This window comes from Epinephelus lanceolatus, chromosome 20 (genome assembly GCF_041903045.1).
Source record: "Epinephelus lanceolatus isolate andai-2023 chromosome 20, ASM4190304v1, whole genome shotgun sequence".
NCBI lineage: Eukaryota > Metazoa > Chordata > Actinopteri > Perciformes > Serranidae > Epinephelus > Epinephelus lanceolatus.
This window is the reverse complement of record NC_135753.1, coordinates 39,707,840-39,731,033: the sequence shown is the minus strand read 5'-3', so window position 1 is coordinate 39,731,033 and position 23,194 is coordinate 39,707,840. Positions and strand designations below refer to the sequence as shown.

At 43.9% G+C, this 23,194-nt stretch overlaps 1 protein-coding gene across 1 annotated transcript in view; it reads left to right on the top strand.

The window, feature by feature from the left end:
- Nucleotides 1–23,194, top strand: part of sycp2l (synaptonemal complex protein 2-like) — a 34,952-nt gene that overhangs the window by 2,871 nt on the left and 8,887 nt on the right. The window contains exons 2-24 of the mRNA XM_078162903.1: nucleotides 150–272; nucleotides 3,850–3,963; nucleotides 4,460–4,564; nucleotides 7,213–7,237; nucleotides 7,525–7,604; nucleotides 7,727–7,815; nucleotides 11,064–11,098; nucleotides 11,409–11,551; nucleotides 14,209–14,261; nucleotides 14,339–14,384; nucleotides 14,460–14,552; nucleotides 15,696–15,768; nucleotides 15,873–16,000; nucleotides 16,139–16,262; nucleotides 16,507–16,556; nucleotides 16,636–16,702; nucleotides 17,476–17,555; nucleotides 17,633–17,675; nucleotides 18,260–18,339; nucleotides 18,425–18,467; nucleotides 18,665–18,757; nucleotides 18,839–19,005; nucleotides 19,110–19,204. Of these exons, the coding sequence (XP_078019029.1) occupies nucleotides 150–272; nucleotides 3,850–3,963; nucleotides 4,460–4,564; nucleotides 7,213–7,237; nucleotides 7,525–7,604; nucleotides 7,727–7,815; nucleotides 11,064–11,098; nucleotides 11,409–11,551; nucleotides 14,209–14,261; nucleotides 14,339–14,384; nucleotides 14,460–14,552; nucleotides 15,696–15,768; nucleotides 15,873–16,000; nucleotides 16,139–16,262; nucleotides 16,507–16,556; nucleotides 16,636–16,702; nucleotides 17,476–17,555; nucleotides 17,633–17,675; nucleotides 18,260–18,339; nucleotides 18,425–18,467; nucleotides 18,665–18,757; nucleotides 18,839–19,005; nucleotides 19,110–19,204 (1,949 nt within the window). The remainder of the gene's footprint in view (nucleotides 1–149; nucleotides 273–3,849; nucleotides 3,964–4,459; nucleotides 4,565–7,212; nucleotides 7,238–7,524; nucleotides 7,605–7,726; nucleotides 7,816–11,063; nucleotides 11,099–11,408; nucleotides 11,552–14,208; nucleotides 14,262–14,338; nucleotides 14,385–14,459; nucleotides 14,553–15,695; nucleotides 15,769–15,872; nucleotides 16,001–16,138; nucleotides 16,263–16,506; nucleotides 16,557–16,635; nucleotides 16,703–17,475; nucleotides 17,556–17,632; nucleotides 17,676–18,259; nucleotides 18,340–18,424; nucleotides 18,468–18,664; nucleotides 18,758–18,838; nucleotides 19,006–19,109; nucleotides 19,205–23,194) is intronic.

Here is a 23,194-nt window from a genome sequence, read left to right as displayed (position 1 = left end):
CACGTGATTGGTTCAGATGTCTGTCCGTTCATCTCCTCACACTGAGACTGAAATGGTTCAAAAGTTAAATGAGGTTTTGTTCAGTGACATTTAATATGAAATATCTATTTTCATTTATTAATCTGTCTGTGTGTCTGTGTGTCTGTCAGTTGTTGGAGGTAAAGATGGAGGACTGTCTGGATCGTGGCGACTCTTCTGATCTGGTTTCTCTGCTTCGTGATGAAGGACTGAGCAGCGTCACACTCACCAGACTAGACCAGCTGGTCACCAAGGTAACAGGGTGTGACACGGTGGTCACTGTGACAACCACAGTGTAAATAATGATGATAATTTAATGTCTCTAGCAGTCAGAACATTTCACCTTTATTTTATTGTGTATGTTACATCATCATGCCAACAGACCATAATTATTCTCTCCTCAAGTGTAAACGATTTTATTCTGATTGGCTAAATGTAACTACATCTGTGTGTGTGTTGGCTAAACGTAACTACGTGTGTGTGTTGGCTTAACGTAACCACGTGTGTGTGTGTGTGTGTGTGTGTGTTGGCTTAACGTAACCACGTGTGTGTGTGTTGGCTAAATGTAACTACGTCTGTGTGTGTGTGTGTGTGTGTGTGTGTGTGTGTGTGTTGGTTAAATGTAACTACATCTGTGTGTGTGTGTTGGCTAAACGTAACCACGTGTTTGTGTTGGCTAAACGTAACCACGTGTGTGTGTGTTGGCTAAACGTAAACACGTGTTTGTGTTGGCTAAACGTAACCGTGTGTGTGTTGGCTAAACGTAAACACGTGTGTGTGTGTTGGCTAAACGTAACCACGTGTGTGTGTCGGCTAAACGTAACCATGTGTGTGTGTTGGCTAAACGTAAACACGTGTGTGTGTGTCGGCTAAACGTAACCACGTGTTTGTGTTGGCTAAACGTAACCACGTGTGTGTGTGTTGGCTAAACGTAAACACGTGTTTGTGTTGGCTAAACGTAACCACGTGTGTGTGTGTTGGCTAAACGTAACCACGTGTGTGTGTGTTGGCTAAACGTAAACACGTGTGTGTGTGTTGGCTAAACGTAAACACGTGTGTGTGTCGGCTAAACGTAACCATGTGTGTGTGTTGGCTAAACGTAAACACGTGTGTGTGTGTGTGTTGGCTAAACGTAAACACGTGTGTGTGTGTTGGCTAAACGTAACCACGTGTGTGTGTCGGCTAAACGTAACCACGTGTGTGTGTTGGCTAAACGTAACCACGTGTTTGTGTTGGCTAAACGTAACCGCGTGTGTGTGTTGGCTAAACGTAACCACATGTGTGTCGGCTAAACGTAACCATGTGTGTGTGTTGGCTAAACGTAAACACGTGTGTGTGTTAGCTAAACGTAAACACGTGTGTGTGTTAGCTAAACGTAAACACGTGTGTGTGTGTTGGCTAAACGTAACCACATGTGTGTCGGCTAAACGTAACCATGTGTGTGTGTTGGCTAAACGTAACTACACTGACTTTAAGATCTTACTCCTCTGTACATCTCCCAGCTCTCAGGTCTTCTTCCGTCCACCTCACTGTTCCTCCAGCCTGCTTGACCACCATGGGGTCATCAGTGTACAGAAGCTCTGCCTCTGAAAGCTCTTAACATCAGCTCTCTCTCTACTTTCAAATCCGGCCTAAAAACTCACCTCTGTCAAACAGCCTGTTCAGTCTGACTCCACCCGTCCTGCCACACACATCCAACATTTACACAGAATTTTATTCACTGTAAAATTGTTTTGCTGAATATTTATTCTCTGTGATGTGAGTCATTTTATTATTTAGCCCACACCGCCAGCCAATCAGCACTCCACACCTGTGGTACAAAGATCATCCGCCAAAAAGGAGCGCTTGCTCTCACAGTCAAACACCAGAAGGAGACAGAGAAACTGAAACACATCAAAATATGGCCAGAGCCGTAACAAGTAAATGTTGTTAGTAAAAAAGCGAGCGGTGAGAATTCTGATGATTATTAAGTTTATTTCTCATTAATAAAGGAGCGTACGTCAAACAGGTGCTCTGACATGTTCTCCCCGTGTCAGCGTGGGTTTCCTCCAGGTGCTCTGACATGTTCTCCCCGTGTCAGCGTGGGTTTCCTCCAGGTGCTCTGACATGTTCTCCTTGTGTCAGCGTGGGTTTCCTCCAGGTGTTCTGACATGTTCTCCTTGTGTCAGCGTGGGTTTCCTCCAGGTGTTCTGACATGTTCTCCTTGTGTCAGCGTGGGTTTCCTCCAGGTGTTCTGACATGTTCTCCTTGTGTCAGCGTGGGTTTCCTCCAGGTGCTCTGACATGTTCTCCTTGTGTCAGTGTGGGTTTCCTCCAGGTGCTCTGACATGTTCTCCCCGTGTCAGCGTGGGTTTCCTCCAGGTGCTCCGACATGTTCTCCCTGTGTCAGCGTGGGTTTCCTCCAGGTGCTCTGACATGTTCTCCCTGTGTCAGTGTGGGTTTCCTCCAGGTGCTCTGACATGTTCTCCCTGTGTCAGTGTGGGTTTCCTCCAGGTGCTCTGACATGTTCTCCCTGTGTCAGTGTGGGTTTCCTCCAGGTGCTCTGACATGTTCTCCCTGTGTCAGCGTGGGTTTCCTCCAGGTGCTCTGACATGTTCTCCCTGTGTCAGCGTGGGTTTCCTCCAGGTGCTCTGACATGTTCTCCCCGTGTCAGCGTGGGTTTCCTCCAGGTGCTCTGACATGTTCTCCCTGTGTCAGCGTGGGTTTCCTCCAGGTGCTCTGACATGTTCTCCTTGTGTCAGCGTGGGTTTCCTCCAGGTGCTCCGACATGTTCTCCCCGTGTCAGCGTGGGTTTCCTCCAGGTGCTCTGACATGTTCTCCCCGTGGCAGCGTGGGTTTCCTCCAGGTGCTCTGACATGTTCTCCCCGTGTCAGCGTGGGTTTCCTCCAGGTGTTCTGACATGTTCTCCCCGTGTCAGCGTGGGTTTCCTCCAGGTGCTCTGACATGTTCTCCCTGTGTCAGCGTGGGTTTCCTCCAGATGCTCTGACATGTTCTCCCCGTGTCAGCGTGGGTTTCCTCCAGGTGCTCCGACATGTTCTCCCTGTGTCAGCGTGGGTTTCCTCTAGGTGCTCTGACATGTTCTCCCTGTGTCAGCGTGGGTTTCCTCCAGGTGCTCCGACATGTTCTCCCCGTGTCAGCGTGGGTTTCCTCCAGGTGCTCTGACATGTTCTCCCCGTGGCAGCGTGGGTTTCCTCCAGGTGCTCTGACATGTTCTCCCCGTGTCAGCGTGGGTTTCCTCCAGGTGTTCTGACATGTTCTCCCCGTGTCAGCGTGGGTTTCCTCCAGGTGCTCTGACATGTTCTCCCTGTGTCAGCGTGGGTTTCCTCCAGATGCTCTGACATGTTCTCCCCGTGTCAGCGTGGGTTTCCTCCAGGTGCTCCGACATGTTCTCCCTGTGTCAGCGTGGGTTTCCTCTAGGTGCTCTGACATGTTCTCCCTGTGTCAGCGTGGGTTTCCTCCAGGTGCTCCGACATGTTCTCCCTGTGATAGTCTGGTGACCTGTCCAGGGTGAACCCTGCCTCTCACCCAGTGTCAGATGGGATAGGCTCCACCCCCCCAGCCCTGACAGAATAAGCGTTAAGTCGGCTGGTCAAGTCAAAATGACCACAGACGGCGTGTTGGCTTGCTGCAGCAGGTGCTCCGTCCCCACAGAGCCCTCTGTTTCTGTCCTCACAGTGTGCCGGTGTGGACGGTGGGTCGCTGCTGCTGCTGGCTGTATGTGCTTATGCCCCGCCCACACACACACATTCTCATTGACTGATGAATTGGCGCTGGTTATTTGTGTTATTGTGGCGTATTTAATTATTATTGTTTGCTTGTTTGTTTGTTTCAGGATCTGTGTGGATCCAGGTTCAGCAGAGTTCTGGTTGTGTTGAAGTCTTTAGAGATTCTGTCAGAGGACAAAGACAACCTGCAGACGCTCATAACCTACGGACTGACTGCTAAAGTAATCTGTAATCTAATCTATTAGAGTAATCTATTAATCTGTAATTTATAAAAGTAATCTGTTCCTGTGCAATCTTTAGAAAGAACCTATTATTCAGTAATATATAAAAGTAATCTGTAATCTTCTGATCAGTAAAACATATATGTAATCTGTAATATGTTAATCTGTAATCTATAGAAGTAATTTCTAACCAGTAAATCTGTATCTATCAAACTGATCTGTAAACTGTTAAATCTAAGGAAGTAATCTGAGTAATGTACCCTGTTAGAGTAAAGTGAAGATCATCTGTTTCATTGGTCCATAATATAAGGAGTTATGTATTGATCCATGATAAGTAAGTAATCTATTACAGTGTCAACATAATGTAACAATGTTTGGTTAGTAATCAGGACCTGCATCATCCCATTAGAAATGATAGAAGTGTTTGTATATGTCATTGTTTTTCTGTGTGTTTTTTTTTTTTTTTGTTTGTTTGTTCGTTTGTTTGTTTGTTTAGGTGGTGTTGTGGTTCGAAGCTGTCCATGACCTGCTGACCTCTGACCTCCAGAAGAACTCTGCCTCCCTGCTCTGCCTCACAGAGGAGTTCTATGACTACTTCCTGGTGAGGAGCATTGTTACACCCGCAAACGTAATAATACAAATCTGCAGCTTTGAATGTAATAATCCCACAAACATAATAGCAGCTGCCTACTACAAACGTAACACACAATTTTCCTGCAAATGTAATAACTATTACATTTGCAGGAAATTATTACATATGTGGGAAGGTGAAAATCTAAACTGTAATAACTTCTCACAAATGTAATATGAGACTGAATAATGATCTTTGTGGTTGTTGTTGTTTGTTTGTTTACTTTACCTGCCAATAGTGATACGTGTGTTGACAAGCAACCTGCAGGTCGGGTCAGAAAGTGACAGAGCAGCGTTCTGAGTAAGTTAGAAATAACTTACAGAAACACACACACACACACACACACACACACACACACACACACACACACTGGTCATTCCTTGTCAGTTCACAGAATTACTCTGTGGCAGCAAATATATCGTTTAATTGGATTTATTTTATTTTCTTCTGCCTCTTGTTAATACGGATTTCTCTGCAGCATCTGGCCTACAGTACCTGTTCAGCTCCTCGGACAGCGGCGCTGCGGGATGGGTTGGCTCATAGGGGGTCAGGTGCAGGTTGTAAGGTTTAAAAACCATGGTTTACAATAACTTATCCTCCTCCCACTCAAAAATGTGTTTTCTTCTTGTTCCTACAGATGAATGTTTGAGCCTCACTGTGCAGAATGATGTATGTGCAGAGCTTGACACTCGAAGGCTGTTTTCACATTTATCTGCTGAAAATGCTCATATGATTTTAAGGGCTAGGGCTACGAGCCTATGTTGGTGGCTTATGTAGCCTATGTTTGAACCATTTAATTAAAATATGTCTGCATATCAAAAGCCAAAAACTTGAATATGTCGTTCATTCTTTGAAGTAATGAAAACATTTTTCAAGATTTAAGACTGGTCCGTGTACTTTTTGATAGTAACATGGACCAAGACTGTCTGAACACTGACAATTAAAGGCTTGCAAATAATTAATGACTGGTGAACTTAAATTAATGTAGCCTATGTGAATGCAGGGAAGTGAGAATTGCCATGTAGGTAACTGAAAATTTCCCAGACAAAATGATACATTATGTTACATTACTTTAAATAAACAGCCTTTCAGTTAAATACAATGTAAGGTCTCATCCACTTATTATTATTTGAATATAAATTATTTATTATTTTTAAAACCAAAGAAGACGCGCAGGCAATGGTCACTTCACGGTAAAACAGTTCAACTTTTGAACAACTTTTCACCCCTTTCCCGGTAAGCCAGCATGATGTATTTGGTATCAATGGATTCATTGAAATCTCAAGATATATATGATACCGCCCATCCCAAAGGTTTCACTGTTAAGTCCATTCTCAGTGTATGTGCACTGGAGGCTTCAAGTTTCCACATCACACTTGTGTGAGTAGAACACTGGACCATGACTGGCTTCTAAAATATTTTCGATGTCACAAATCATGCTTGTAGCCCGTCCAAAGAATGAACGACATATTCAAGTTTTTGGCTTTTGATATGCAGACATATTTTAATTAAATGGTTCAAACATAGGCTACATAAGCCACCAACATAGGCTCGTAGCCCTAGCCCTTAAAATCATATGAGCATTTTCAGCAGATAAATGTGAAAACAGCCTTCGAGTGTCAAGCTCTGCACATACATCATTCTGCACAGTGAGGCTCAAACATTCATCTGTAGGAACAAGAAGAAAACACATTTTTGAGTGGGAGGAGGATAAGTTATTGTAAACCATGGTTTTTAAACCTTACAACCTGCACCTGACCCCCTATGAGCCAACCCATCCCGCAGCGCCGCTGTCCGAGGAGCTGAACAGGTACTGTAGGCCAGATGCTGCAGAGAAATCCGTATTAACAAGAGGCAGAAGAAAATAAAATAAATCCAATTAAACGATATATTTGCTGCCACAGAGTAATTCTGTGAACTGACAAGGAATGACCAGTGTGTGTGTGTGTGTGTGTGTGTGTGTTTCTGTAAGTTATTTCTAACTTACTCAGAACGCTGCTCTGTCACTTTCTGACCCGACCTGCAGGTTGCTTGTCAACACACGTATCACTATTGGCAGGTAAAGTAAACAAACAAACAACAACAACCACAAAGATCATTATTCAGTCTCATATTACATTTGTGAGAAGTTATTACAGTTTAGATTTTCACCTTCCCACATATGTAATAATTTCCTGCAAATGTAATAGTTATTACATTTGCAGGAAAATTGTGTGTTACGTTTGTAGTAGGCAGCTGCTATTATGTTTGTGGGATTATTACATTCAAAGCTGCAGATTTGTATTATTACGTTTGTGGTTTATTACGTTTGCGGGTGTAACAAACATGATGGGAAATGGAATCCTGCTGTGCGTTAATCATGTGCACCTGTCAGTTACATATTCAGCCAATCAGGACCCAGCTGCAGGCTAATCGGCCAATGAAAACGCATTGAAACAGGAAGTCATGATATTTGATGGAAGATGATACTTTACTTGAGTAAAAGTAAAAATACTGCATATGTCCATCTTGTGTACTTTAATGTCACCAATATATTAAAGGTGTAAAATTTATTCCTTATACACACGTCAAAGCCCCCACTAACTGTCTGTCTGTCTGTCTGTCTGTCTGTCTGTCAGCTCCTGGGTCAGGCGTCTCTTCCAGGTCTCCTCCTTCATTCTGTATCTTTGATCTTCAGTTACAGTTTGTTCACTTTGAGTCTGATGTTGTCTGTCTCCACCTGTCTGTCTCAACCTGTCTGTCCCCATGTATCTGTCTCCACCTGTCTGTCTCCACCTGTCTGTCCCCACCTGTCTGTCTCCACCTGTCTGTCCCTACCTGTCTCTCTCCACCTGTCTGTCCCTACCTGTCTCTCTCTACCTGTCTGTCCCTACCTGTCTGTCCCCACCTGTCTGTCTCCACCTGTCTGTCTCCACCTGTCTGTCTCTCAGTCAGTCAGCTGTCTGTGGTTCTCCTTCAGTTGGCTCGATTCACTTTAGAACCAGAGATCTTCTTTCCGCTGAGACTAGAGGTAACCATAGAGACCATTCCCACATTCATTTATGCTGGTCTGTGCTGATCCTTACTGGTGTGCACTGGTCTGTGCTGATCCTTACTGGTCTCTAAGTTGAAATGATTTGATCTCGTTTTCAGGCCATCAGAACTTTAAACAGCATCCTGGAGTCTCTGAGCCGCGACCAGAGGAAACTGATCCAGACCGCCCAGAGCCCGTCCCCCATACTGTAAGACACACTGTAATACACACTACTGTAAGACACACTGTAATACACACTACTGTAAGACACACTGTAATACACACTACTGCAATACACACTGTAATACACACTACTGCAATACACACTGTAATACACACTACTGCAATACACACTGTAATACACACTACTGTAAGACACACTGTAATACACACTACTGCAATACACACTGTAATACACACTACTGCAATACACACTGTAATACACACTACTGTAAGACACACTGTAATACACACTACTGCAATACACACTGTAATACACACTACTGCAATACACACTGTAATACACACTACTGCAATACACACTGTAATACACACTACTTTAATACACACTGTAATACACACTACTTTAATACACACTGTAATACACACTACTGCAATACACACTGTAATACACACTACTGCAATACAAACTGTAATACACACTACTTTAATACACACTGTAATACACACTACTGCAATACACACTGTAATACACACTACTGTAATACACACTGTAATACACACTACTGCAATACACACTGTAAGACACACTGTAATACACACTACTGTAATACACACTACTGTAATACACACTGTAATACACACTACTGCAATACACACTGTAATACACACTACTGCAATACACACTGTAAGACACACTGTAATACACACTACTGTAAGACACACTGTAATACACACTACTGTAATACACACTGTAATACACACTACTGCAATACACACTGTAATACACACTACTGTAAGACACACTGTAATACACACTACTGTAATACACACTGTAATACACACTACTGCAATACACACTGTAATACACACTACTGTAAGACACACTGTAATACACACTACTGTAATACACACTGTAATACACACTACTGCAATACACACTGTAAGACACACTGTAATACACACTACTGCAATACACACTGTAATACACACTAATGTAATACACACTGTAATACACACTACTGTAATACACACTGTAATACACACTACTGCAATACACACTGTAATACACACTACTGTAAGACACACTGTAATACACACTACTGTAATACACACTGTAATACACACTACTGCAATACACACTGTAAGACACACTGTAATACACACTACTGCAATACACACTGTAATACACACTACTGTAAGACACACTACTGTAAGACACACTGTAATACACACTACTGTAATACACACTGTAATACACACTACTGTAATACACACTGTAATACACACTACTGCAATACACACTGTAATACACACTACTGTAAGACACACTGTAATACACACAACTGTAATACACACTGTAATACACACTACAGCAATACACACTACTTTAATACACACTGTAATACACACTACTGTAAGACACACTGTAATACACACTACTGCAATACACACTGTAATACACACTACTGTAATACACACTGTAATACACACTACTGCAATACACACTGTAATACACACTACTGTAATACACACTGTAATACACACTACTGCAATACACACTGTAATACACACTACTGTAAGACACACTACTGTAATACACACTAATACACACTACTGTAATACACACTGTAATGCACACTACTGTAATACACACTGTAATACACACTACTGCAATACACACTGTAATACACACTACTCTAATATACACTGTAATACACACTACTGTAAGACACACTGTAATACACACAACTGTAATACACACTGTAATACACACTACTGTAATACACACTGAAATACACACTACTGTAAGACACACTACTGTAATACACACTGTAATGCACACTGTAATACACACTACTGTAATACACACTGAAATACACACTACTGTAATACACACTGTAATGCACACTGTAATACACACTACTGTAATACACACTGTAATACACACTACTGCAATACACACTGTAATACACACTACTGTAATACACTGTAATACACACTGTAATACACACTACTGTAATACACTGTAATACACACTACTGTAATACACGTAATACACACTGTAATACACACTGTAATACACTGTAATACACACTACTATACGACTACTATTATCAGATTATAAAACACAGATTATAGATTATCAGATACAGATTATAGATTATCAGAATCAGATTATAGATTATCAGACACAGATCATAAAACACATATTATAGATTATCAGATACAGATTATAGATTATCAGACACAGATCATAAAACACAGATTATAGATTATCAGACACAGATCATAAAACAGATTATAGATTATCAGACACAGATTATAAAACACAGATTATAGATTATCAGATACTGATTATAGATTATCAGACGCAGATTATAAAACACAGATTATAGATTATCAGATACAGATTATAGATTAACAGATACAGATTATAGATTATCAGACACAGATTATAAAACAGATTATAGATTATCAGATACATATTATAGATTATCAGACAGACATTGTAAAACATATTATAGATTATCAGATACAGATTATAGATTATCAGTTACAGATTATAGATTATCAGATACTGACTATAGATTATGAGACACAGATTATAAAACAGATTACAGATTATCAGATACAGATTATAGGTTATCAGACACATATTATAAAACACAGATTATAGATTATCAGATACACATTATAGATTATCAGACACAGACTATAAAACACAGATTATAGATTATCAGATACACATTATAGATTATCAGATACAGATTATAGTTTATCAGACACAGATTATAAAACACAGATTATAGATTATCAGATACACATTATAGATTATCAGATACAGATTATAGATTATCAGACACAGATTATAAAACACAGATTATAGATTATCAGATACACATTATAGATTATCAGACACAGATTATATAACACAGATTATAGATTATCAGACACAGATTATAAAACACTGATTATATGTCTCTACCTGTCTGTCTCTCCCTGTCTGTCTCTCCCTGTCTGTCTGTCCCTCTCTGTCTCTCCCTGTCCGTCTCTCCCTGTCTGTCTGTCCCTGTCTGTCTCTCCCTGTCTCTCCCTGTCCGTCTCTCCCTGTCTGTCTGTCCCTGTCTGTCTGTCCTTGTCTGTCTGTCCTTGTCTGTCTCTCCCTGTCTGTCTGTACCTGTCTGCCTGTACCTGTCTGTCTCTACCTGCCTGTCTCTCCCTGTCTCTCCCTGTCTGTCTCTGCCTGTCTGTCTGTACCTGTCTGTCTGACAGATCTGAGGTGGCAGCAGCAGTTCTGACCGTTGGAGGTGAGTTATGATCAAACACATTAATACATGTTTACAGACAGAACCAGAACCAGAACCACTTCCTGTTCTGCAGTCCCCAGTTGTCACAGTACCCATAATGCTTTGAGCACAACCTGACAGAATTGAGGGCGGGGTCTTGATGCGATGATGCAGCATCCTTGAATTGGATGAAACCGCGGCGTATTTAAAGACACCGCCGTCTGCGTTGATGGAAACCTCTGGTTGTGTTTGGTCGTGGCTGAGCACAGCCCCGCCCACTGAGGTCCTCCTCCAGGTGACTGAAGCTGTGTTTTCATTGGTCCTGTTCCAGACTACGAGCTGCAGGTCAGCCTATCAGAGGCTCTGTGTCGACTGACTCCCAGGAAGGAACGACAGCACAGAGCCAATCAGTGGTTCTCCAGCCGTGACATCAGCAGTGCCTTCTGTGACATCAGAGATGGAGACTTTGAGGTGGTAAGTGACTGACTGTCTCTCTGACCCATCTCTACCTGTCTGTCTCTCTGACCCATCTCTACCTGTCTGTGTCTCTGACCCGTCTCTACCTGTCTGTGTCTCTGACCTGTCTCTACCTGTCTCTCTGACCCATCTCTACCTGTCTGTCTCTCTGACCCATCTCTACCTGTCTCTCTGACACATCTCTACCTGTCTCTCTGACCCATCTCTACCTGTCTGTCTCTACCTGTCTGTCTGTCTGTCTCTGACCTGTCTCTCTCTCTGTCTCTCTTTGACCTGTCTCTCTCTCTCTGACCTCTCTCTCTCTCTCTCTCTCTCTCTGACCTCTCTCTCTGACCTTTCTCTCTGTCTCTCTTTCTCTGTCTCTCTCTCTGACCTTTCTCTCTCTCTGTCTCTCTCTCTCTGTCTCTCTTTGACCTGTCTCTCTCTCTGTCTGAACTGTGGAGTACATCTCCTCCACTAAATGGCTGTCATCAGACCTCTGAAGACTGCTCAGTGTCTTCTCTCTGAACTCTATGAACTCTCGCTCGAGTACCGAGATACCTTCCTTCGGGACTCTGAGATTGCTGGAGAGTTTGGGTGATTCGGAGTATGGTGTAGGTGGAGGTCTGCTGGAGATGGGTGACCTGGTCTGGAGCTCTTGTGGAGGAGGAGGAGGAGGAGAGACTTTTGATGCTGCCACAGTTTTCAGTGTTTGAAAGCTGTTCTCAAAGTTGTCCAGACTGTCCTTGGATCCCTGGATCATAACTGTTCCATTGTGGTATATATTCACAGTTAAAATGGGACTTGAGCGGTCTGCATCTTCACAGGCAGTAATTTTTTTTTTATTTTATTTTTTTTTAATTTTATATACTTTATTAATCGCCGAGGGGAAATTCAATTTTTCACTCTGTTTGTCAATTACACACAGGTCCGAACACACACATGCACAAACTGGACCTATACATGCACTAAGTGGAGAGATGTCAGAGTGGGCTGCCCATGACGGACGCTCCGAGCGGTTGGGGGGTTCGGTGCCTTGTGCCTTGCTCAGGGGCACCTCGGCAGTGCCCAGGAGGTGAACTGGCACCTCTCCAGCTACCAGTCCACCCTCCATATTTTGGTCCGGACAGGGACTTGAACAGGCGACCCTCCGGTTCCCAACCCAAGTCCCTATGGACTGAGCTACTGCCGCCCCCCAAATCTGTCTGCCTTTACTTATCCCATTCTTCTTAATGTGAGTAAACTGCTCACATATTGCTGTGTGCCAGTTTTCAGGATGGTGAGTGAAGAACAGTAGGTTGCATTTTACCTTGCAGTTGTTCTTCTTGCTGAAGTCTGCTACCAGTGATCTGTCCTGGTTGCCTCTGTGTTGCTACAGTTGATATATCTGTAGATATCTTCATCAGTTGCTGCTGCTCAGCTGTTGCTCCACAGTGTTCATTCTCATGGTGGGTTTCAACTGACAGTTGGTCACTGTTGGTAGTTTCTGAACAGTTATCTTGACAGAGATACCTTATTTTTCAGTCCTGGTCCTGGTGATGTCCCCAAAATGTTGCCAGTCCAGTTGTGATTGGAAAATCTTCTCTCTTTTTTGAAGTTCTCCTCTCTATAGTTTTTCTTCAGACCTTTGTTGTTGTTGTTGTTGTTGTTGTTGCTAGCTAACTGTCAGTTGCACAGTAGCAGTAGAATTCTTTTCCTCCAGCTAGCTAGGTAGCAACTTCTTTTGGTAAAAAACGGTGTAGAAATCATAGAGAAGTCTGTTTTTCTTCTCTTCAGTGGTTGAGTGCACCATCCAACCACCTGATGTTGTTAATCAGACACTTTAAAGTGAAAACACAATAAAATATTGAAAGGTTTCAGGAGCTCATTATCTTTGCTGCCAAGCTCTTTCGTTGCCAAGCAACTCTCTCTCTCTGACCTGTCTGTCCCTCTCTGACCTGTCTCTCTCTCTTTGATCTGTCTCTCTCTCTGTGTCTCTCTCTGACCTGTCTGTCCCTCTCTGACCTGTCTCTCTTTGACTTGTCTCTCTCTCTGTCTCTCTTTGACTTGTCTCTACCTGTCTGTCCCTCTCTGACCTGTCTCTTTGACTTATCTCTACCTGTCTGTCCCTCTCTGACCTGTCTCTCTTTGACTTATCTCTACCTGTCTGTCCCTCTCTGACCTGTCTCTCTTTGACTTATCTCTACCTGTCTGTCCCTCTCTGACCTGTCTCTCTTTGACTTATCTCTTTCTCTGTCTCTCTTTGACTTGTCTCTACCTGTCTGTCTCTCTCTCTCTGTCTCTCTTTGACGTGTCTATTCCTGTCTGTCTCTCTCTGACCTGTCTCTCTCTCTTTGATCTGTCTCTCTCTCTCTCTCTGTCTCTCTTTGACTTGTCTCTCTCTGTCTGTCCCTCTTTGACTTGTCTCTCTCTGTCTGTCTCTCTTTGACTTCTCTCCCTCTGTCTGTCCCTCTCTGACCTGTCTCTCTTTGACTTGTCTCTCTCTCTCTGTCCCTCTCTGACCTGTCTGTCCCTTTCTGACCTGTCTCTCTTTGACTTGTCTCTACCTGTCTGTCTCTCTCTCTCTCTTTGACGTGTCTATTCCTGTCTGTCCCTCTCTGACCTGTCTCTTCCTGTCTGTCCCTTCCTGACCCGTCTCTCTCTCTCTCTCTCTCTCTCTCTCTCTCTCTCCTCAGGACTGCCGCCATTTCCTGAACTTTGTCAATGGTTACCATGGCGACCAGAGGAGGTGATTAATGGAACGTGAATTGAAGCAAAGTGAAAACTGTTTGTTGTGATGACTTTTCCCTGCGTTCTGTCTGGCAGGGTGTACACCTTCCCGTGTCTCCGAGCATTCCTGGGCTCCACTGAGGTAAAACTCTTTAACTCTTGACACTCTGGACAAACCAGACACTGCAGGTTTACTTCCTGTTTCCTTCCTCTGCAGCTGTTTCGACCAAAAGACGACAAACTGGACCAGTTCTGGATCGATTTTAACGTCAGCTCAGGATGTGTCAGCTTCTTCATCGACGAGCCTCAGGTACCTAATCTGCTCCATAACATGGTGCTAATGCTACTATTAGCATGTTAGCTGGAGGTGAGGGGTGAATGGATATCAGATTATAGATTTTCAGACAAATTGTCAGACAGATTATCAAACATAAATAATAACAGATTATTCGACAGATTATCAGGCACAGATTATAAAACACAGATTATAGATTATCAGACACTGATAATCTATAATCTGTGTCTGGTAATCTATAATCTGTGTTTTATAATCTGTGTCTGATAATCTATAATCTGTGTCTAGTAATCTATAATCTGTGATTTATAATCTGACACAGATTATAGATTATCAGACACAGATTATAAAACACAGATTATAGATTATCAGACACAGATTATAGATTATCAGACACAGATCATAAAACACAGATTATAGATTATCAGACACAGATTATAGATTATCAGATACAGATTATAGATTACCAGACACAGATTATAGATTATCAGACACAGATCATAAAACACAGGTTATAGATTATCAGATACAGATTATAGATTATCAGACACAGATTATAGATTATCAGATACAGATTATAGATTACCAGACACAGATTATAGATTATCAGACACAGATCATAAAACACAGGTTATAGATTATCAGATACAGATTATAGATTATCAGACACAGATTATAGATTATCAGATACAGATTATAGATTACCAGACACAGATTATAGATTATCAGACACAGATCATAAAACACAGGTTATAGATTATCAGATACAGATTATAGATTATCAGACACAGATTATAGATTATCAGATACAGATTATAGATTACCAGACACAGATTATAGATTATCAGACACAGATCATAAAACACAGGTTATAGATTATCAGATACAGATTATAGATTATCAGACACAGATTATAGATTATCAGACACAGATTATAAAACACAGATTATAGATTATCAGACACAGATTATAAAACACAGATTATAGATTATCATAACAACTCAGTGAGGATGACCTGAGAGGGATGAGAAGCTTCAGATTAAAGTGGGTTCAGTTCGGCTCTCAGCAGATTTCCTGGGCTTCATCACGGTCCTGTGAGTCAAACGTGTTAAATGTCTTTGTGTCTTTGTGTCTCTGGTGACGCATCATGTGTTTCAGGCTTTCCTGTGGGGGTCGATCCACCTGCTGAGGAGGGACGTGGATCATTACAGTCTCCAGCTGAACCAACACGGTCAGTAACATTTACAGTTCATCCTCATCAATAGGTCTACTGATTGATCCCAATGCTTTTGATCAATATGACTGTGTGTATTTTCCCATGATGCACTGGGGCAGAGACGGTCCTCAGCGTCTGGCTGAACAATCCCATCATGCACCACAACAGCAGAGGTCAAACAGTGGAGCTGAAGTTTAACTCTGAACACCACCGAGAGCTGGAGGAGGCTGCTGGGAGAGTCTTCATGGTACCTGTCCATCCGTCCGTCTGCCCGTCTGTCTGTTTGTCTGTCTGTCCGTCCGTCTGCCCGTCTGTCTGTCTGTCCGTCAGTCCGTCCGTCTGTTCGTCTGACAGCTGTCTCTGTGTCCTCTCACTGTATAAACAGAAAGTAAAGAGTTCCTGCAGAGAGGAAGACTCGAGTGGTACGCTCCAGGTGTCCCCCTCTGCACACAGACACAATGGTAGATCCTACAGCAGGAAGAAACCACAGAGCAAGAGTCAGCTGAAGAGTAAGTCTGTCCTACTCTCGTTAACACTTCGTTAACTTCCTTCAAACTTTGTACTTTCAACATCTTTAACTATCAGTGACAAACATCTTTTTTATTCTCATCATATTTGATTTGTCTGGTGGTTAAAACAGTTAATAATTAATCAGCAGCTGTAGCTGCAGCTGTAAATATGAAATATGAACAAGATGTTTGTGCCGCAGTCGTATGACATCACTCTGATCAGCTCTGTCTGCCTGTTGCCTAGTTTTGCCCCTGTCGTCTCCGAGCAGTGAAGAAGACTCCTCTGTAACCAAGGTAACGGCCTTGTGAAAACAGCCGCTGGTAAAGACAGGTTTTTTGGACGTTAATAGAAGAGACGGTTTGTTGTTTTCAGACTCCAGTGAGCAGATCAGAGTTTCTGTTTGATCAGATTCAACACTCGACTCCGACACACAACTCAGGTCAGTCAGACTCTTTAAAGCCCCTTTATCACTGCACAGAATACCTGCTAACATCTGCCGAACCCCTGCTAACATCTGCTAACATCTGCCGAACACCTACTAACATCTGGCAAACACCTGCTAACATCTTGCTAACATCTTGCTAACATCTTGCTAACGCCTGCTAACATCTGGCAAACACCTGCTAACATCTGGCTAACATCTGATGAACACCTGCTAACATCTGGAGAAACACCTGCTAACATTTTGCTAACACCTGCTAACATCTGGCTAACATCTGCTAACATCTGGCTAACACCTGCTTACATCTGCTAACATCTGGCAAACACCTGCTAACATCTGGCGAACACCTGCTAACATCTGGCGAACACCTGCTAACATCTGGCTAAAACCTGCTAACATCTGGCGAACACCTGCTTACATCTGCTAACATCTTGCTAACTCCTGCTAACATCTGGCTAACACCTGCTTACATCTGCTAACATCTGGCTAACACCTGCTAACATCTGGCAAACACCTGCTAACATCTGGCAAACACCTAACACTTGCTAACGTCTGGCTAACACCTGCTAACATCTGGTGAACACCTGCTAACACTTGCTAACATCTGGCGAACACCTGCTAACATCTGGCTAACACCTGCTAACATCTGGCGAACACCCACTAACATCTGGCGAACACCCGCTAACATCTGGCGAACACCCGCTAACATCTGGCAAACACCTGCTAACACCTGCTGTTAACCATCTGTGCTGTGTCTTTCTGTCTCTCAGGTGTTCCTGTGGGGGCGGAGCTAGAGGTCTCTCGGGAAACGACGGGGGAGTTTGGAGAATATGTCTCTCCTTTAAGAAAAGTACATTTCCTCTTCTTTTATTAAAAACGCCAGCTGTTTCCTCTTTTTTTTCACCTCTTTCCTGTTTGATTTTCCAGGAAGTCTTCAGTTCTGACAGGAAGAGAGCTGCTCCAGACTCAGGTGTTTATTCGTCACTGTCTCTCTACGTGTTGAATAATTTTGTCGGCCCCACATCAGGCGTACACCTGCTAACATCTGGCTAACACCTGCTAACATCTGCTAACACCTGCTAACATCTGGCTAACACCTGCTAACATCTGGCGAACACCTGCTAACATCTGGCGAAAAACCCCTAACATCTGGTGAACACCCGCTAACATCTGGCGAACACCCCCAACATCTGGCGAACACCCCCTAACATCTGGTGAACACCTGCTAACATCTGGTGAACACCTACTAACATCTGGCGAACACCTGCTAACATCTGGTGAACACCCGCTAACATCTGGCGAACACCCCCAACATCTGGCGAAAAACCCCTAACATCTGGTGAACACCCGCTAACATCTGGTGAACACCTGCTAACATCTGGCTAACACCTGCTAACATCTGGCGAACACCCCCAACATCTGGTGAACACCCGCTAACATCTGGCGAACACCCGCTTACATCTGGCGAAAACCCCCTAACATCTGGCTAGCACCTGCTAACATCTGGCTAACACCTGCTGTTAACCATCTGTGCTGTGTCTTTCTGTCTCTCAGGTGTTCCTGTGGGGGCGGAGCCAGAGGTCTCTCAGGAAAAGACGGGGGAGTTTGGAAAATATGTCTCTCCTTTAAGAAAAGTACATTTCCTCTTCTTTTATCGAAAACACCAGCTGTTTCCTGTTTTTTTTTTTTTTTTCATCTGTTTCCTGTTTGATTTTCCAGGAAGTCTTCAGCTCTGACAGGAAGAGAGCTGCTCCAGACTCAGGTGTTTATTCGTCTATTGTCTCTCTACGTGTTCAATAATTTTGTCGGACCAAACATTTCATCTATTGGTTTTTGGTGTATGTCAGTAATGATGTCATAGTAGGTGGGGCTTCCTTGGTTATCTGCTGCCAGTCTCTCAAAATACATGCTGTTTTTGTTCGTAAAATATTTTTGTATTAATGATGTGGCTGTTTAAAGGCTACTTGTCAGACCAAACTGAGGACTTTTTGGCCCAAAAGAAGAGGGCGGAGCCTCAGCCAGAGAGGGAGGAGTCTAAATCGCCACCGTCAGGTAGTTTTTATTTGGTTATTCCCTTAAATCTGCCTCAGTGTTTAAATTGTTTTAATACATCTGCTGTTCGTCTGTTACCAGAGTCATCACCGAAGGAGACGGAGCCATTCGAGGCAGGGGGCGGACTGCTTGATGATGAGGGAAAGGGGGGTGCGAAAGAGTCAGGAGTGGAGCCAGAGTCAGAATTGACGTCAGGCATCACAGCTGCCTTCAACACCTTTAAAACACAACTTGAACAACATTTCACTGTCAGTATGGTTTAAATAAAGGTTATTGATTATTGATATTATGGGACTGATCAATACATAAATAAAATGGTCAGTCAATAGAAACTAATACGACCTGTTTTCAGGGCTGCTGGAAGAGCGTGGAAACTGAAATTCTTTTGTCTTTAAAAGAGTGTCAACAACACGTCTCCTCACTGCTGACAGCTGTCCATCAACACAGGTACTAAGACACACCTGTCCATCAACACAGGTACTAAGACACACCTGTCCATCAACACAGGTACTTAGACACACCTGTCCATCAACACAGGTACCGTCCACTCAGACACACCTGTCCATCAACACAGGTACTTAGACACACCTGTCCATCAACACAGGTACTAAGACACACCTGTCCATCAACACAGGTACTTAGACACACCTGTCCATCAACACAGGTACCGTCCACTCAGACACACCTGTCCATCAACACAGGTACTAAGACACACCTGTCCATCAACACAGGTACTTAGACACACCTGTCCATCAACACAGGTACTAAGACACACCTGTCCTCCAACACAGGTACTTAGACACACCTGTCCATCAACACAGGTACTCAGACACACCTGTCCATCAACACAGGTACTTAGACACACCTGTCCATCAACACAGGTACTTAGACACACCTGTCCATCAACACAGGTATCGTCCACTCAGACACACCTGTCCATCAACACAGGTACTTAGACACACCTGTCCATCAACACAGGTACTTAGACACACCTGTCCATCAACACAGGTACTAAGACACACCTGTCCTCCAACACAGGTACTTAGACACACCTGTCCATCAACACAGGTACTAAGACACACCTGTCCTCCAACACAGGTACTTAGACACACCTGTCCATCAACACAGGTATCGTCCACTCAGACACACCTGTCCATCAACACAGGTACTCAGACACACCTGTCCATCAACACAGGTACTTAGACACACCTGTCCATCAACACAGGTACTTAGACACACCTGTCCATCAACACAGGTACCGTCCACTCAGACACACCTGTCCATCAACACAGGTACTAAGACACACCTGTCCATCAACACAGGTACTTAGACACACCTGTCCATCAACACAGGTACTAAGACACACCTGTCCTCCAACACAGGTACTTAGACACACCTGTCCATCAACACAGGTACTCAGACACACCTGTCCATCAACACAGGTACTTAGACACACCTGTCCATCAACACAGGTACTTAGACACACCTGTCCATCAACACAGGTATCGTCCACTCAGACACACCTGTCCATCAACACAGGTACTTAGACACACCTGTCCATCAACACAGGTACTAAGACACACCTGTCCATCAACACAGGTATCGTCCACTCAGACACACCTGTCCATCAACACAGGTACTTAGACACACCTGTCCATCAACACAGGTACTAAGACACACCTGTCCATCAACACAGGTACTTAGACACACCTGTCCATCAACACAGGTACTTAGACACACCTGTCCATCAACACAGGTACTAAGACACACCTGTCCATCAACACAGGTACTCAGACACACCTGTCCATCAACACAGGTACTTAGACACACCTGTCCATCAACACAGGTATCGTCCACTCAGACACACCTGTCCATCAACACAGGTACTTAGACACACCTGTCCATCAACACAGGTACTAAGACACACCTGTCCATCAACACAGATACTTAGACACACCTGTCCATCAACACAGGTACCGTCCACTCAGACACACCTGTCCGTCAGCACAGGTACTAAGACACACCTGTCCATCAACACAGGTACTTAGACACACCTGTCCATCAACACAGGTACTTAGACACACCTGTCCATCAACACAGGTACCGTCCACTCAGACACACTTGTCCATCAACACAGGTACCAAGACACACCTGTCCATCAACACAGGTACTTAGACACACCTGTCCATCAACACAGGTACTTAGACACACCTGTCCATCAACACAGGTACTTAGACACACCTGCCCATCAACACAGGAACTAAGACACACCTGTCCATCAACACAGGTACTTAGACACACCTGCCCATCAACACAGGAACTAAGACACACCTGTCCATCAACACAGGTACTTAGACACACCTGCCCATCAACACAGGTACTAAGACACACCTGTCCATCAACACAGGTACTTAGACACACCTGTCCATCAGCACAGGTACTAAGACACACCTGTCCATCAACACAGGTACTCAGACACACCTGTCCATCAACACAGGTACTTAGACACACCTGTCCATCAACACAGGTATCGTCCACTCAGACACACCTGTCCATCAACACAGGTACTTAGACACACCTGTCCATCAACACAGGTACTAAGACACACCTGTCCATCAACACAGGTACTTAGACACACCTGTCCATCAACACAGGTACCGTCCACTCAGACACACCTGTCCATCAGCACAGGTACTAAGACACACCTGTCCATCAACACAGGTACTTAGACACACCTGTCCATCAGCACAGGTACTTAGACACACCTGTCCATCAACACAGGTACTTAGACACACCTGTCCATCAACACAGGTACTTAGACACACCTGTCCATCAACACAGGTACCGTCCACTCAGACACACTTGTCCATCAACACAGGTACCAAGACACACCTGTCCATCAACACAGGTACTTAGACACACCTGTCCATCAACACAGGTACTTAGACACACCTGTCCATCAACACAGGTACTAAGACACACCTGTCCATCAACACAGGTACTAAGACACACCTGTCCATCAACACAGGAACTAAGACACACCTGTCCATCAACACAGGTACTAAGACACACCTGTCCATCAACACAGGTACTTAGACACACCTGTCCATCAACACAGGTACTTAGACACACCTGTCCATCAACACAGGTACTAAGACACACCTGCCCATCAACACAGGTACTAAGACACAGCTGTCCATCAACACAGGTACTTAGACACACCTGTCCATCAACACAGGTACTAAGACACAGCTGTCCATCAACACAGGTACTTAGACACACCTGTCCATCAACACAGGTACTAAGACACACCTGTCCATCAACACAGGTACTCAGACACACCTGTCCATCAACATAGGTACTTAGACACACCTGTCCATCAACACAGGTACTAAGACACACCTGTCCATCAACACAGGTACTTAGACACACCTGTCCATCAACACAGGTACTAAGACACAGCTGTCCATCAACACAGGTACTTAGACACACCTGTCCATCAACACAGGTACTAAGACACACCTGTCCATCAACACAGGTACTCAGACACACCTGTCCATCAACATAGGTACTTAGACACACCTGTCCATCAACACAGGTACTAAGACACACCTGTCCATCAACACAGGTACTTAGACACACCTGTCCATCAACACAGGTATCGTCCACTCAGACACACCTGTCCATCAACACAGGTACTAAGACACACCTGTCCATCAACACAGGTACTTAGACACACCTGTCCATCAACACAGGTACTTAGACACACCTGTCCATCAACACAGGTACTAAGACACACCTGTCCATCAACACAGGTACTTAGACATACCTGTCCATCAACACAGGTACTCAGACACACCTGTCCATCAACACAGGTACTTAGACACACCTGTCCATCAACACAGGTACTTAGACACACCTGTCCATCAACACAGGTATCGTCCACTTAGACACACCTGTCCATCAACACAGGTACTTAGACACACCTGTCCATCAACACAGGTACTTAGACACACCTGTCCATCAACACAGGTACCGTCCACTCAGACACACTTGTCCATCAACACAGGTACCAAGACACACCTGTCCATCAACACAGGTACTTAGACACACCTGTCCATCAACACAGGTACTTAGACACACCTGTCCATCAACACAGGTACTAAGACACACCTGTCCATCAACACAGGTACTAAGACACACCTGTCCATCAACACAGGAACTAAGACACACCTGTCCATCAACACAGGTACTAAGACACACCTGTCCATCAACACAGGTACTTAGACACACCTGTCCATCAACACAGGTACTTAGACACACCTGTCCATCAACACAGGTACTAAGACACACCTGCCCATCAACACAGGTACTAAGACACACCTGTCCATCAACACAGGTACTTAGACACACCTGTCCATCAACACAGGTACTAAG